Here is a 13,279-nt window from a genome sequence, read left to right on the forward strand (position 1 = left end):
TATTTGGTACTTAAAAGACATGTTGTTAATTAAGATTTGTCAGATTCTAATTATTTCTTTTTGGTCGTCTGTTCCAATCCTGTTTTGTGGTGCTTCGTCTCCCAATAACAAAATGACTCTAGCTCCTTGATGGCTCTCGATGAGGAGTCGTTTTTTTAAGACCGTTTGGCACGGCTTCACGAAGAGACAGAGGAGCCATCCAGAGAGCCCTGCCAAAGGGAGCCTGAATCCTTCGTATCGTTGTATGAAGTAGTGGACACAATTGCGATTGAGTGACATGTGCCGGAAAATATTAACTATGAACATGTCTTGGAAGGTTTCATTTCAACAAAACACAAGAAAAAATATTTCTCAAGTAAAAATTATACAATCAAATTACTCCCTCTGTCCTAAATTCTAATTTGTTTGACTTTTTTGTGTCAAGTTTGACTGGCTCGTCTTATTTTATTTTTTACGAAAAAAATAAAAAAAAATCAAAGTCATACTTAAAATATATTATATGCTAAACAATATTACAGTAAAAACTAGTAATAAATATGAAATTTTTTAATAAGACAAGTTAGTTAAACTTAGGCTAAAAACGTAAAACGAATTATAAATTGGGTGGTACAGAGGGAGTATCATTTTTATATCCCTTCACTAGGTAACCGCTCCATTTCGAAAATAATACGGTTGTATCTACTGAGGCAAACTGATATGAACGAAAGTGCTCGATTGTTGCTTGCGATTTGCGAATCACAAGAGAGATAGAATCCGAAAACAATATCAGGTTAATTGACTTTTGTAGTAGATTAAAATAAATAAAGAATGCGAGAAAAAATCATTGTCAAAAGTGCGCTGTTGCAGGGATCGAACGCTTAGTAGTTATAGTATACTAATTAAAATATAAATAAAGAATGCAAAAAAATCAAAAAATGCGCCGTTGCCGGGGATCGAACCCGGGTCACCCGCGTGACAGGCGGGAATACTCACCACTATACTACAACGACTTTTTGTTTATTACTCCTACTATGTTGTTTAAGTATGTTAAATATCTTATCACAACCACATGGTAACAAAGCGAGGACAAAATTTCATGTCTCCGTTCTTAGAGTAACAAACTAACAATATCAGGCAAATCTTGACCGGCAGTCCGGCACCAAGCGGAATTATTAGCATCGAATTCGGATCTCCATACTTGATGGCTGCAAAATATATATATATATAGGTACATGTCTTAAACTTCGAGGAATGCAAAGGTTTTGTATAGCAACCTGACTGACACTCGAACAAGTTCATACAGAGCCTCTGCTCCTTCGATACAATTGAGAGGGACACTACGAGTCACGCATATTTTCCATGACCGCTACAAATAATGTCTGAACCAATAGTTTTACTGGGAGGTCAAGCTACAAATTGTGAGATAAATCCATGTTTAGCATTGACTAAGCTTCAGCCTCAGACCGCTTTAACTATCTTCGAGCGGCCTAACAGGCTATAGCATTCACCTCTTCAGCCACTTTGCTTTTCCAGGAATTCAGTCTCCCTCGTTATGCAAATGTTGCCTGTGGTAATGCCAGAATGAACCACTATGATTAGTTAAACAAAATGAATGAAAAATCCAAAAAAAAAGAAGAGGTCAAACTAATATTTGGTACTGCACACTGTGTCCTGTTGGAGTAACTGATCACGGACAAGCAATTTTCTATTAGTTCCCAGTGACTGGATGCAACATCTTCTATTAGTTCAGCATTTGAAAGGTTCACGGTCTCGGGCAAGCAGCAAGCTTGAACTCACAAAGCTCTTTTAAATGAACATGCATCAGTTACAGCAGCTGAATGGCCACCTCCAGCAGCTAGTCTTCTAATCTCGCTTCAGCAATACACCTATGTCTACGTCACACAAATGATAATCAAGGACCTAGAGCTGCAAATAAACTTCACGGTGTAGCAAGAGCAGCACCAGCAGAGTCCTGTATTTAACCCAGAAAAAGGAAAACAAGATCGTATTACTATGAAACCTAACCATTAACTGAAGAGATTATACTGAAACTAGACTTTGAAAAGGCCTTCGACAAGATTGAATACGAAGCAATACATCAGGTCCTTAAGCCAAAAGGCCTTGGCGACAGATGAATTAGGCCTTGTTCGTTTGTGCAAGATTGGTGGGTCGGAACGATTCCTAACCAGATTGCTTCTCTAATTTATATAAATTTTGATTAGCTGGAACGATTCCGGGTGCATTCCGACAGAAACGAACAAGGCCTTAACCGGAAGGCTAACATGGGTTCGGATACCTCATCAGTCCTAAACAGAGTACCCGGCAAAGTCTTCCACTTCAAAAGAAGGGTTCGACCTTCGACGGGGTGATCCTCTATGCCCTTCAAGGTGATAGACAGCAGGCGCCCGTGCTCTATCCGCGGAAGTTTTGGAGGCCCTAAAGGAGGAGCGTCATAGTATTGCTTGAGGAGACTGACATGGAAGACGTCATGGATGAGAGCACCCTCGGGTAGCTGCAAGCGGTATTCAACAACGTCAATGCCCTCCTTGAGTTGGAAAGGCATGGCATAGCAGGGGCCGAGCTTGACGTTGGGGTGGGTCACAAGGGAGGCAGCTTGGTGATGGAGGAGGCGCACCTACGGAGCACTCAAGGTCATGCCGTCATGATGATAGCCATCGTAGTAGCGCTTGGCGTAGGCCTGCGCTTGGAGAAGTCGGTCGTGCACCTCTATCAAGAAAAGGTCCCACTCCTACAACATGTTGTCCACTGTCCGGGTGTGCGTTGTGCCTACCAAGAATGGGGCCAGCGCAGGGACAGTCGGCCATAAACCACCTGAAACAGAGTGGCACATGAGGTGTAGTATTTCACCCAAGGTAGCCACTCGACCCATGCACGGGGACGGTCACCGGTGATGCAACGGAGGTACATGGCGATGGTCTTGTTGGCGGCCTCAAACTGACCATCTATCTACGGGTGGAAGGTGGTGCTCATGCACAGCTTGACACCTGCCATCCTAAACAAGTCGCGCCATACGACGCTAATGAACAACGGGTCATGGTCGTTGATGATAGACATCCGAAAACCGTGGAGTCGGACAATCTCAGTGAAAAAGACGCACGCTATGGAGGAGGCAGTGTAGGGGTGACCAAGAACAATGAAGTGGGTGTACTTCAAAAGGCGGTCCACCACCGTTAGAATTTCTGACTTGTCGTGTATGCGTGGAAGGCTCTCGATGAAGTCAAGGGCAATGTCCGACATATCTGGGAGGGAACATCAAGCGACTAAAGGAGACCGACCAAGTGTAGCGACTCGATCTTCTGTGCTCAGACACACGTAATCGCGCACCAAGATGTAGTCACCCTCGGCATGGAAATTGGCATGCAGTTGTTGTAGAGTTTTCTAGAAGCCCTCATGGCCCATATGCGCGAGCTGTAATACTTAGGGAAGGATGTCGAGGGCAGGAACACCCCTGAGCCGTGGAGTACGTTGTCATGGATGCGCCATAGGTTGCCGAACGCATCGGGAGCGAGTTTATCGTGCATGTCTATCGGTGTTTGGACTCATGGTCCTAACCAGTGAGGGGCCCCTTGGCAATGATTTTTAGGAGGATCTGTCAGATGGTTTGGAACAAAATGACAATGATTAAATTTCAAGCTTTAATATGGCAGAAATTTCTCCAGGTTAATAAATGGTATTGGACCAGAAAATTTGCGGAATATTCAGTGTAAATGGTAACAATCAATCTAAATGCAGCTGTGTATGCTAGCTTTTTTTTTATTCCTTTCGAATATCAAATCTGAACTTTGTTGTTTTCTGATATCTTGCACACATCCTATCGAACCAAATGTAAATACAGACCGGGCTCTGATGATGGGGCATTCTAACCCATATGCCATATCCGATCGCCTAGAATTTTATTCGAAAGTGAACATCCACACCATCTTCACCACTAATTATCACCATATCAGAACTACGGAAATACAACTGATTCCACATATTTTTCGCAAATCAGCGATGAGCTGTGCTGGAACTTTATTGTTAAATTCGGCTCCTATTCCTTTTTAACATATGCGAAGACTACTGGAGGAGCTCCTTTTAAATGCCATTAAGCTCCATCTTTTGCAGCCATCTCAAACGCCCTCATGAATACATTTGGAGGCTGGCCACCACTGAGTTGATATTTATCATTGATCTGAAAGATGGTGAAGTGAATAGCAAATGAATAAATTTATTATACATGGGACGATGGATAAAAGATGATAAACATCATCATCGATAAATCCTCATACCACAAAATGTGGTACCCCGGAGATGCCAGATGAATACTTCTTGAGTTCTTCCTGAACCTTTTAGCAATAAAAATGATTTGTGAGCCCTGTCATGACAGAGATATGGCTCCAGGAGCAGAATTAACTGGAAAACATACCTCATCGACTCCTTTGGTAGGGTCTTGAAACAGTTCTTCGGCCCCTTCTATGCCCACCTTTCTTGCAGCGTCCAGCAAAACCTGCCTGCAATACATCAAATAATTTAAGTAGATGGCTTAAACATTAATAAAGAAAAAAACCACTCAAACATAGAAAGGATGCAATCTGCATTTAAAAAAATTGTATTGGGCATGATGAAACCTAGGATAAAGAACGTCACTAGAATGAATTATTGACAGCTAACACCATAACAGTGGGCCATCACGAAGAGATTTGGAAAACTGGGGCAATTAAATTTGATGATCATACCATAATGTATAAGTTTGATACTATCTCCTCTCTTCAAATAATAAAATGATATGCAGTTCTTCTAATATACTTGTCACCATAATGTATGTGTTTGAGAAAAAAAAGGTTTGATCCATACTCACTTGTCACCAATATACTTTCCTTCACAAAAGTAATTAAGGAATAATTCTCCAACAAGAGCATTTTGCTTGTCATAGCCTTGGTGTCCAGCAAGTGCTATGAGCCTATGACTATCCATCGTATCCCCTCTGGATTAAAATCTTTACATCAGCAAACCAATAAAAGATGCTGCATGGCATGAAAGATGAACGCAAACCACATCTTCAAAACCATATACTTACGTCAGCCCCGACATGTCATACTCAAGCCCGAGTCCTCGAAATATCTGATACACAAGCACACACGTTAAAATAGGACAGCAGCTCTAAACACCTTCTGCGCAAAAGCGAGCAAATTCTACCCTAAGGCAAGTTCACAGGAAGAAACCTCGGCCATGCGAGAAATGACACGCTCATACTGAACAGGACCAAACTTCGCCTTGTAGAAGTCAGATTTCCTGACGCCCTCCTTAGGCGCATCAGGGTTTAGAAAGAACGGATGCCAGCGGACCTTCCAAGCAAAGCAAGCAGACAGACACAGGGTTGGCACCCGCGTAAACAAGAATTCTGAAACCGGGATCATGACGGGGATCTGAAGAGGGGGAGCGAAACCTCGAAGTCAAACTTGTCCCTGCTTTGCTCCATCGCTTTCTCGAGGTTCTTTTTGCCGACAAAGCACCAAGGGCATACTGTGTCCGAGCTCACATCGATCTGGATGAGCTTCTTGCCAGTGTCTGAAGCCATGGATTTTGCACACCTGCTATACAGTTTTCGGCAGCAAATATTCAGATTGGTCAGTGATGGGGGGGATTTATATGTTTGTTAGTCATTCCTTTGCAGATTAGTCAGTGTAGCTGAGTTAGGCTCTGTTAGGAGCATAGGGCTAATTGTTAGTCAAGTGCTCTTGTTAGTCAGGTAATTTTTAGATCAAATTAGCTCTAGCTCATCCAAACAGGAGGCTAATAAGTGAGCTAATTTGTTAGCTAAGCCTACAGTACAACTAGTTGTTAGCCAAACTAGCTGGCTGCTGGCCAACTCCACAAGAATTTACATGACACCGAGAGGCAAGGGCATATGCTCCCTTTCCAGAAAGGAAGTGTGGTCCATGTTGGTTCATGGTTCATCCACCTAAACTTAACAGTTAATCCCACGATTTGGCCAAGATGGCCGTATCCAAAACTTATTTCAACCAGTGTTACCAAGATTTTCTTTTACTAGGCAATACAACAATATATTTCCCAACCAGCTAGGATGAAATCGTTGTTCTACCCAAAAAAAAAACAACAACAACAAAAAAGAACCGAACCTGGGAGCGCCGAGTTTCGCGAGGGACGGGATGCGGACGGAGAGCAGGCGACCTGGCATACACAAGCACGGGGAGATCCTTCGTTTTCCTCCACAGCTTCAGCGCTCTTCCCTCGTCTAGTTCGTGGAAGGATGGAGAAGCAGTCGCGGTCTCGCGGAATTTGGTTGGTGGGTGGGCTCGGTTCACGCCTTCACGGTCCCGTGCTCTCAGTCTCAGCAACCTGCCAACCCACCCCTGGACCTGGTCCACGGTAGGCACGTGAGGCGCTCTGTCTTTCTCTGCCGTTCCTGTACGTCCAATCCTTCCAAGAACCTCGGGTGGTCCAGAAAAATCCGGTGGTCGATGCCCACGGACAAGCGTGTGCGCCACGAGCGAGCCCGACGAACAACGGAGCAAGGGAACAAGGCCATTTCCATCGGTCAAACAGGAGAAGGCAAGCAAAGCTCCGCCACCTTCAGCAGAATCCGCCCAAAGGCTGCACCGTAGTTCACTCCTGTTTCTCCCCAGGTGGTTGGCCCTAACTTACCACATTTTATCTAACTTTTATGTCTAAGTTTATTTATTTAATTCGAATGACTAATTAGTCCAAGTGTGACATATTTAACCATAAACCAAACAAGCCTTTAGCTTTACAGTTTTGTCCTATTTTTGTGATCTGTTAGATTTATTTCAAGTTGTGTGAACTTGGTCTTACCCTCTAAATAAGCGAAAGCCGAAATTCTGATCCATTATCTAAAAAAGTATTTTTCTTGCGCTAATCCTAATCAATTGTTGGATGATCGCCCGACTAATCTGATGAAACTGAGCTGGACATCTTTTATATTAGAGAGAAAAGAAAGTCCTACATACAAGATGAGGATCTTGCTGAGCAAGATCATCATCCACACCACACCGAAACTGAAACAAAGATTACATATGATCAAGAGAGTCTGACTCGACCGCTCCAAGGGTATCAACTAAACTATCCCTAAACAGGTAAGGTGAGGCTGTGTGCAGCGGCTCCCGTGGCCGCTCTCCCTCCCCTCCCGTAGAGGCAACAGACAGCCCCTATACGCCGCAGCGCTGCCCCCTACGGTGCCCCCACGATAGAGCGCATGTGTCCTCCTCTTCTCTCTCCCGTTGGATGCAGCGCGCACTCTTCTCCTCCCCCTTCTACTGTGCTATGGGTCCGGCTCTAATTGTTAGTAGAAGAAAAATTGATAGTAGATAAAAAGTAGTATATGAAATAATATTTTATAGTTGTAGTGGGATATATGGGGAGAAAATAGGGGAAACCGCTGCGGGGGATGAAAAAGTAGGGGGTGAAATGTTGATGATGTGACGCAAAAAGTGATATAGGGGGGAAAATTTAGAGGTAACCGTTGTGGACAGTCTGAGGAGCCCCAGCCAAGACCCAACCTTGTTTGGTCTAGGGACTACGCGGACTAGCCCTTCGCGCCACCACAAGATGAGGAAAAATTTAGAGGTAACCACTGTGGACAGTCTTCAAAATTTAGTTGAAGAAGGACGGCACATTTGAAGTGGACTAGCCCTTCGCGCCACCACATTTGAAGTTGGCAGCCTACGAGCGAGAGCTAATCACCCGAGTGCAGGCAGTCCGACACCAGCGGTTGTACCTATGGGGCCCCCACTGCTATCCACTAGTCTATTTCTTGTTAATTCACTTTGGATTTGGACCGAAAACTGAGGTTTCCAAAACCTTAGATTTCAGCATGAAAACCTAATGTAAGCATCCCCGTGGACATTAGCATCAATAAAAAAATGTATAGGGTGGCACAAAACCATCAACTTTGTCATGAAGAGAAAGGAATAAGCTACTCTACAAAGAAAAAAAATGAATTTTCACACCGCTGGAAGTTTCAGCAAACGATCTAGGACTATATTTCATCAACACATGTACACAACACACAGGATTTAGCTTGGGTCTTCCACTTGCCGGCCGTGAAGACTTCCATCAGATTCAGCGGGGTCATTCATCCTCATTGAACAACATAATCTGCAGTGGAAACATAATCCTCTTAAAAATGTTTTCGGACTGTTTAAAAGAACCATGTCGACAAAGTACCAAGTAACATTTAAATGGTTTCTGGAAAAAAGCTAGGTAGGTACCTTTGCATAGATAGGGCAAGCTTGACTTCTTTCCATCCACTCGTAAATGCAACTAAGGTGGAAATTATGTTTGCACTGCAACACGATCTTCGGGTTCTCGAAATCATATTCTGTGTGGACAGATGAGTATATGATTCAGTGCACAAGGAATGTTGAAGCCACAAATGTATGGTGTTGCGCATAAACTGTAAGGGGAAGCAAGATGGTTAGAACATCTGTCTTTCACCTTTTGCAAGTTCAAAACCACCTAACATGTTTTTTACTTTTACATTGACATGGAAACAGATAATAATAACAATAATCTAACGAACCATCATAATTGAGCACTTAGGTTTAGGCATGACCATATTTAGAATGAATCAAATGGATGAACATGTATTTCCTTCAGCAGCTAGGTACAACTCCAAAAAAATTAACTATTTATCTTTTTATCCATGCATGCTAGACACTTAAACCTGTAACTTATAAGAGCAATGTCAGTTGTTTCCACCAACCTTCTAGGCACACTGAACAGTCATCCTCACTGTCCGAAGAATCACAGAACTGTATTCCATCGATTCTCGAGCCTTTTGAGTGTTGTTTCGCTGATGACCCAGAAACCTTACGAGTCGTGCAGGATATTGTTGTTTGTCAAACTATAAGCTACCCTTCCGGTAAAATGACTGAAAGTAGCCTAGAGGGGGTGAATAGGCGGAATCTAAAAATTATAAACTTAAGCACAAACTACAAGCCGGGGTTAGCGTTAGAATTAAACCCGAGTCCGAAAGAGAGGGTGAAAAACAAATCAAAAGCAAATGAAGCGGATGACACAGTGATTTGTTTTACCGAGGTTCGGTTCTTGAAAACCTACTCCCCGTTGAGGTGGTCACAAAGATTAGGTCTCTTTCAACCCTTTCCCTCTCTCAAACGGTGACCTAGACCGAGTGAGCTTTCTCCTTAATCAAACGGGTCACTTAGACCCCACAAGGACCACCACACAATTGGTGTCTCTTGCTTTGATTACAAGTGAGATCACCTAGAGGGCGGTGAATAGGTGATCCTGTAGAATTCAACACTAAATTCCAACAACCTTAATTATAAAAATATTAGTGCGGGTTAATCAAGTTAATGAGACGAGTTCTTGCGAACACAGACAATCAAAGAAGGAACAATCACAAGAGACACGTGATTTTATCCCGTGGTTCGGCCAAGTAACACTTGCCTACTTCCACGTTGTGGCGTCCCAATGGACGAGGGTTGCACTCAACCCCTTTCAAGTGATCCAATGATCAACTTGAATACCACGACTTTTCTTCCTTATCTCTTTTTCCCGTTTGCGAGGAATCTCCACAAGTTGGAGTCTCTCGCCCTTACAACAAAGATCACAATGAAAGCACAAGAGTAAGGTTGGGGAGCAACACACACAAATTCGCAGCACACACACACACACACAAGCCAAGACTTGAGCTCAAAATGAAGCACAAAGAGTTCACAACTAGAATGGAGCTCAAATCACTAACACAATCGATCAAATGCGCGGAGACGGAGTGTGGGAGACTTAGAATGCTTAGTGAATGCTTGGGTAACTCCTCCATGCGCCTAGGGGTCCCTTTTATAGCCCTAAGGCAGCTAGGAGCCATTGGAGACCAACAAGGAAGGCCAAAGTTGCCTTCTGTCGGGTGGCGCACCGGACAGTCCAGTGTGCCACCGGACAGTCATTGTAGACTGTCCGGTGTCGATCTTCTTCCTATTCTGGCGCAGACGACCGTTGCAGATTCGTGGCAGTTGGCGCACCGGACACTGTCCGGTGCACACCGGACAGTCCGGTGCCCCCTGTCGACCGTTGGCGCGGGCCACGCGTTGCCCGCGGATTGCGCGGCCAACCGTTGCGCTGGCGGTCGTTGGCTCACTGGACAGTCCGGTGCACCACCGGACAGTCCGGTGAATTATAGTTGTACGCCGCCAAACTTTCCCGAGAGCGGCCTGTTCACCGGAGGCCAGCCTGGCGCACCGGACACTGTCCGGTGCACCACTGGACACTGTCCGGTGTGCCAGACTGAGCTGAGTCTTGGCTGTACCAAGCTAAGTCTTTTGCATTTCTTTTCTTCTCTTCTTTTCTCTGTTTCTAGCATTTAGACAATATATGTTAGTACTCAAAACAATATACTAAGTCTAGAAACATACCTTGTTACATAATTTGCACTTCTTGTTTGTTTGGCACATAATCAACTCACTTAATATGTGTTGGACACTTTAATCACCAAAACATTATAGAAATGGCCCAAAGGCACATTTCCCTTTCAATCTCCGTCTTTTTGGTGATTTATGCCAACACATCAAAAAGCAACCAAAATAAGTGCAACATCAATGCAAATGAGGACCAAATTGTTTTTTACTTTAATTTGGCATATTTGGATCATTCTTTGCCACCACTTGGTTTATTTTTGCAAATCAAATTCATTTTCCTATCTCTAATTCAACCTCACTTGTTTGGGCATAAAGAGATATAATCCAAGAATGAAATTGATCAAGAGCCAAAAACTCCCCCTTTTCCCCATAATCGTAAATTCTCCCCGCAAGAGACCAAATTTTGCAATTAGAGTATTTTGACAAATCAAAAGTTCTAACTCTATTGTTTTCAAAATTCACAAGTGGTAGCTGATCTGTTTGCTTTGGCCTTAATTTCTCCCCCTTTGGCATTAAGCACCAAAATGGGATCATTTTTGGCCCTATAACCCCATTGCCTCACCAAAATTGTCAATAAAGAGCAAAAAGGCAATAAGAGCATAAGAATGAACTTGGAGGTGAGTACACTAATACCGGAGTGCAGTGGAAGTCTTTGCATGGTCCAAGTTCACCTTTCCCTTTCAATGCACCTTTGAGACTACATCCAATAACTCAAACACAAGGGTTAGTCTCAAAGGGTCAAGTTGTAGCACTTCTCCCCCTAAATATGTGCATCATTCACACATGGTCTTGTGAGGACCGGGGATCCCTTGCACAACTTGAGCATCATAAATAAACAACAAATCACATAAATACATGAAGTAACATGATCAAAGGCATAAAACACATGTATGCTTTAGATCAATCTAAGTTACGCAAATCTAAGACATTTAGCTCACTACGCAGCCTGTAAAAGGTTTTCTCATCTAATGGCTTGGTAAAGATATCGGCTAGCTGGTTCTCGGTGCTAATATGGAACACCTCGATATCTCCCTTTTGCTGGTGGTCCCTCAGAAAGTGATGCCGGATGTCTATGTGCTTAGTGCGGCTGTGTTCAACGGGATTATCCGCCATGCGGATTGCACTCTCATTGTCACATAGGAGTGGGACTTTACTCAGATTGTAGCCAAAGTCCCGGAGGGTTTGCCTCATCCAAAGTAGTTGTGCACAACACTGTCTTGCGGCAACATACTCGGCCTCAGCGGTGGATAGGGCAACAGAGGTTTGTTTCTTTGAACTCCAAGACACTAGGGACCTTCCTAGGAATTGGCACGTCCCTGATGTACTCTTCCTATCAACCTTGCATCCAGCATAATCGGAGTCTGAGTATTCAATCAAGTCAAAGGTAGATCCCTTTGGATACCAGATCCCAAAGCAAGGCGTAGCGACTAAATATCTAAGAATTGGCTTAACGGCCACAAGGTGACATTCCCTAGGGTCGGATTGAAATCTAGCACACATGCATACACTAAGCATAATATCCGGTCTACTAGCACATAAATAAAGTAATGACCCTATCATAGACCGGTATGCCTTTTGATCAACGGACTTACCTCCTTTGTTGAGGTCGACATGTCCGTCGGTTCCCATGGGTGTCTTTGCGGGCTTGGCATCCTTCATCCCAAACCGCTTGAGAAGATCTTGAGTGTACTTCGTTTGGGAGATGAAGGTGTCGTCCTTGAGTTGCTTCACTTGGAACCCATGGAAGTAGTTCAGCTCGCCCATCATTAACATCTCAAACTTTTGAGTCATCACCCTGCTAAACTCCTCACAAGACTTTTGGTTAGTAGAACCAAATATTATGTCATCGACATAAATTTGGCACACAAAAAGATCACTGTCACAAGTCTTAGTGAAAAGAGTGGGATCGGTTTTCCCAACCTTGAAAGAATTAGCAATTAAGAAATCTCTAAGGCATTCATACCAAGTTCTTGGAGCTTGCTTAAGTCCATAGAGCGCCTTAAAGAGCTTACACACATGGTCGGGGAACCTGTCATCCTCAAAGCCAGGGGGTTGTTCCACATACACCTCCTCCTTGATTGGCCCGTTGAGGAAAACGCTCTTCACATCCATTTGAAACAACCTGAAAGAGTGGTGAGCGGCATAGGCTAATAATATTCGAATAGACTCTAGTCTAGCCACAGGAGCATAAGTCTCCTCGAAATCCAAACCTGCGACTTGGGCATAACCTTTTGCCACAAGTGTCGGGGACCATAATTAGGGGTACCCCCAAGACTCCTAAATCTCAGCTGGTAACCCCCATCAGCACAAAACTGCAAAGGCCTGATGGGCGCGATTAAGGTTAAGGCTCAGTCCACTCAAGGGACACGATATCGCCTCGCCCGAGCCCAACCTCGGGCAAAAACAGCCGACCCCGGAAGATTCACGCCTCGCCCGAGGGTCCCCTCAAGCAACGGACGCACCGTCGACTCGCCCGAGGCACAGCTCGGGTAGGCTTCGCGGAGAAGCAACCTTGGCCAAATCGCCACACCAACCGACCATATCGCAGGAGCATTTAATGCAAGGATCGCCTGACATCTTATCCTGACGCGCGCTCTTCAGTCGATAGGGCCGAAGTGACCGCAGTCACTTCGCCGCTCCACTGACCGACCCGACAGGAATACAGCGCTGCCTGCCCTGCTCCGACTGCCGTGCCACTCACTAGAGTGAGGTCGACAACGGCTAAGTCCAGCCTCGGGCGACATAGGAAGCTCCGCCTCGCCCGACCCCAGGGTTCGGCCCCCGTCTCGGCCTCGGAAGATGGACTTTGCCTCGCTCGACCCCAGGGCTCGGACTCAACCACGACTTAGAAGACGACGAACTCCGCCTCGCCCAACCCCAGGGCT

At 44.6% G+C, this 13,279-nt stretch overlaps 1 protein-coding gene and 1 non-coding gene across 5 annotated transcripts; both read right to left on the reverse strand.

The window, feature by feature from the left end:
- Window positions 1-917: 917 nt before the first annotated feature.
- On the reverse strand, window positions 918-989 carry TRNAD-GUC (transfer RNA aspartic acid (anticodon GUC)). The gene has a single exon. It is a non-coding gene; the product is annotated as a tRNA-Asp (tRNA).
- A 2,730-nt stretch (window positions 990-3,719) lies between these two features.
- Window positions 3,720-6,508, reverse strand: LOC100194152 (uncharacterized). Of its 4 annotated transcripts, none has more exons than XM_008683009.4 (8): window positions 6,120-6,508; window positions 5,426-5,573; window positions 5,202-5,324; window positions 5,057-5,100; window positions 4,838-4,963; window positions 4,406-4,490; window positions 4,269-4,325; window positions 3,720-4,171 (listed from the first exon to the last, which is right to left on the reverse strand). In XM_008683009.4, the coding sequence occupies exons 1-8, from the start codon at window positions 6,176-6,178 to the stop codon at window positions 4,085-4,087; spliced, it is 729 nt and encodes a 242-aa protein (XP_008681231.1). In that variant the 5' UTR covers window positions 6,179-6,508; the 3' UTR covers window positions 3,720-4,084. The 4 variants fall into 4 exon arrangements, with proteins under 4 accessions (XP_008681231.1, XP_035823625.1, XP_008681233.1 ...); NM_001358906.1 differs by having other exon boundaries at window positions 3,849-4,171; window positions 5,426-5,570; window positions 6,120-6,319; XM_035967732.1 differs by lacking the exon at window positions 4,269-4,325 and having other exon boundaries at window positions 5,426-5,570.
- Between the last annotated feature and the right edge of the window lie 6,771 nt (window positions 6,509-13,279).

Source organism: Zea mays, chromosome 5 (assembly GCF_902167145.1).
Source record: "Zea mays cultivar B73 chromosome 5, Zm-B73-REFERENCE-NAM-5.0, whole genome shotgun sequence".
Classification (NCBI taxonomy): Eukaryota; Viridiplantae; Streptophyta; class Magnoliopsida; order Poales; family Poaceae; genus Zea; species Zea mays.

Bases quoted from the DNA above. Each gene is read 5' to 3' on its own strand.
- LOC100194152 (XM_008683009.4), bottom strand. From the start codon at position 6,178: ATGCCAGGTCGCCTGCTCTCCGTCCGCATCCCGTCCCTCGCGAAACTC. The intron at 5,574-6,119 runs GTTCGGTTCTTT...AAAACTGTATAG, and splicing joins GCGAAACTCGGCGCTCCCAG to CAGGTGTGCAAAATCCATGG. The intron at 4,964-5,056 runs GTAAGTATATGG...ATTTTAATCCAG, and splicing joins TATGACATGTCGGGGCTGAC to AGGGGATACGATGGATAGTC.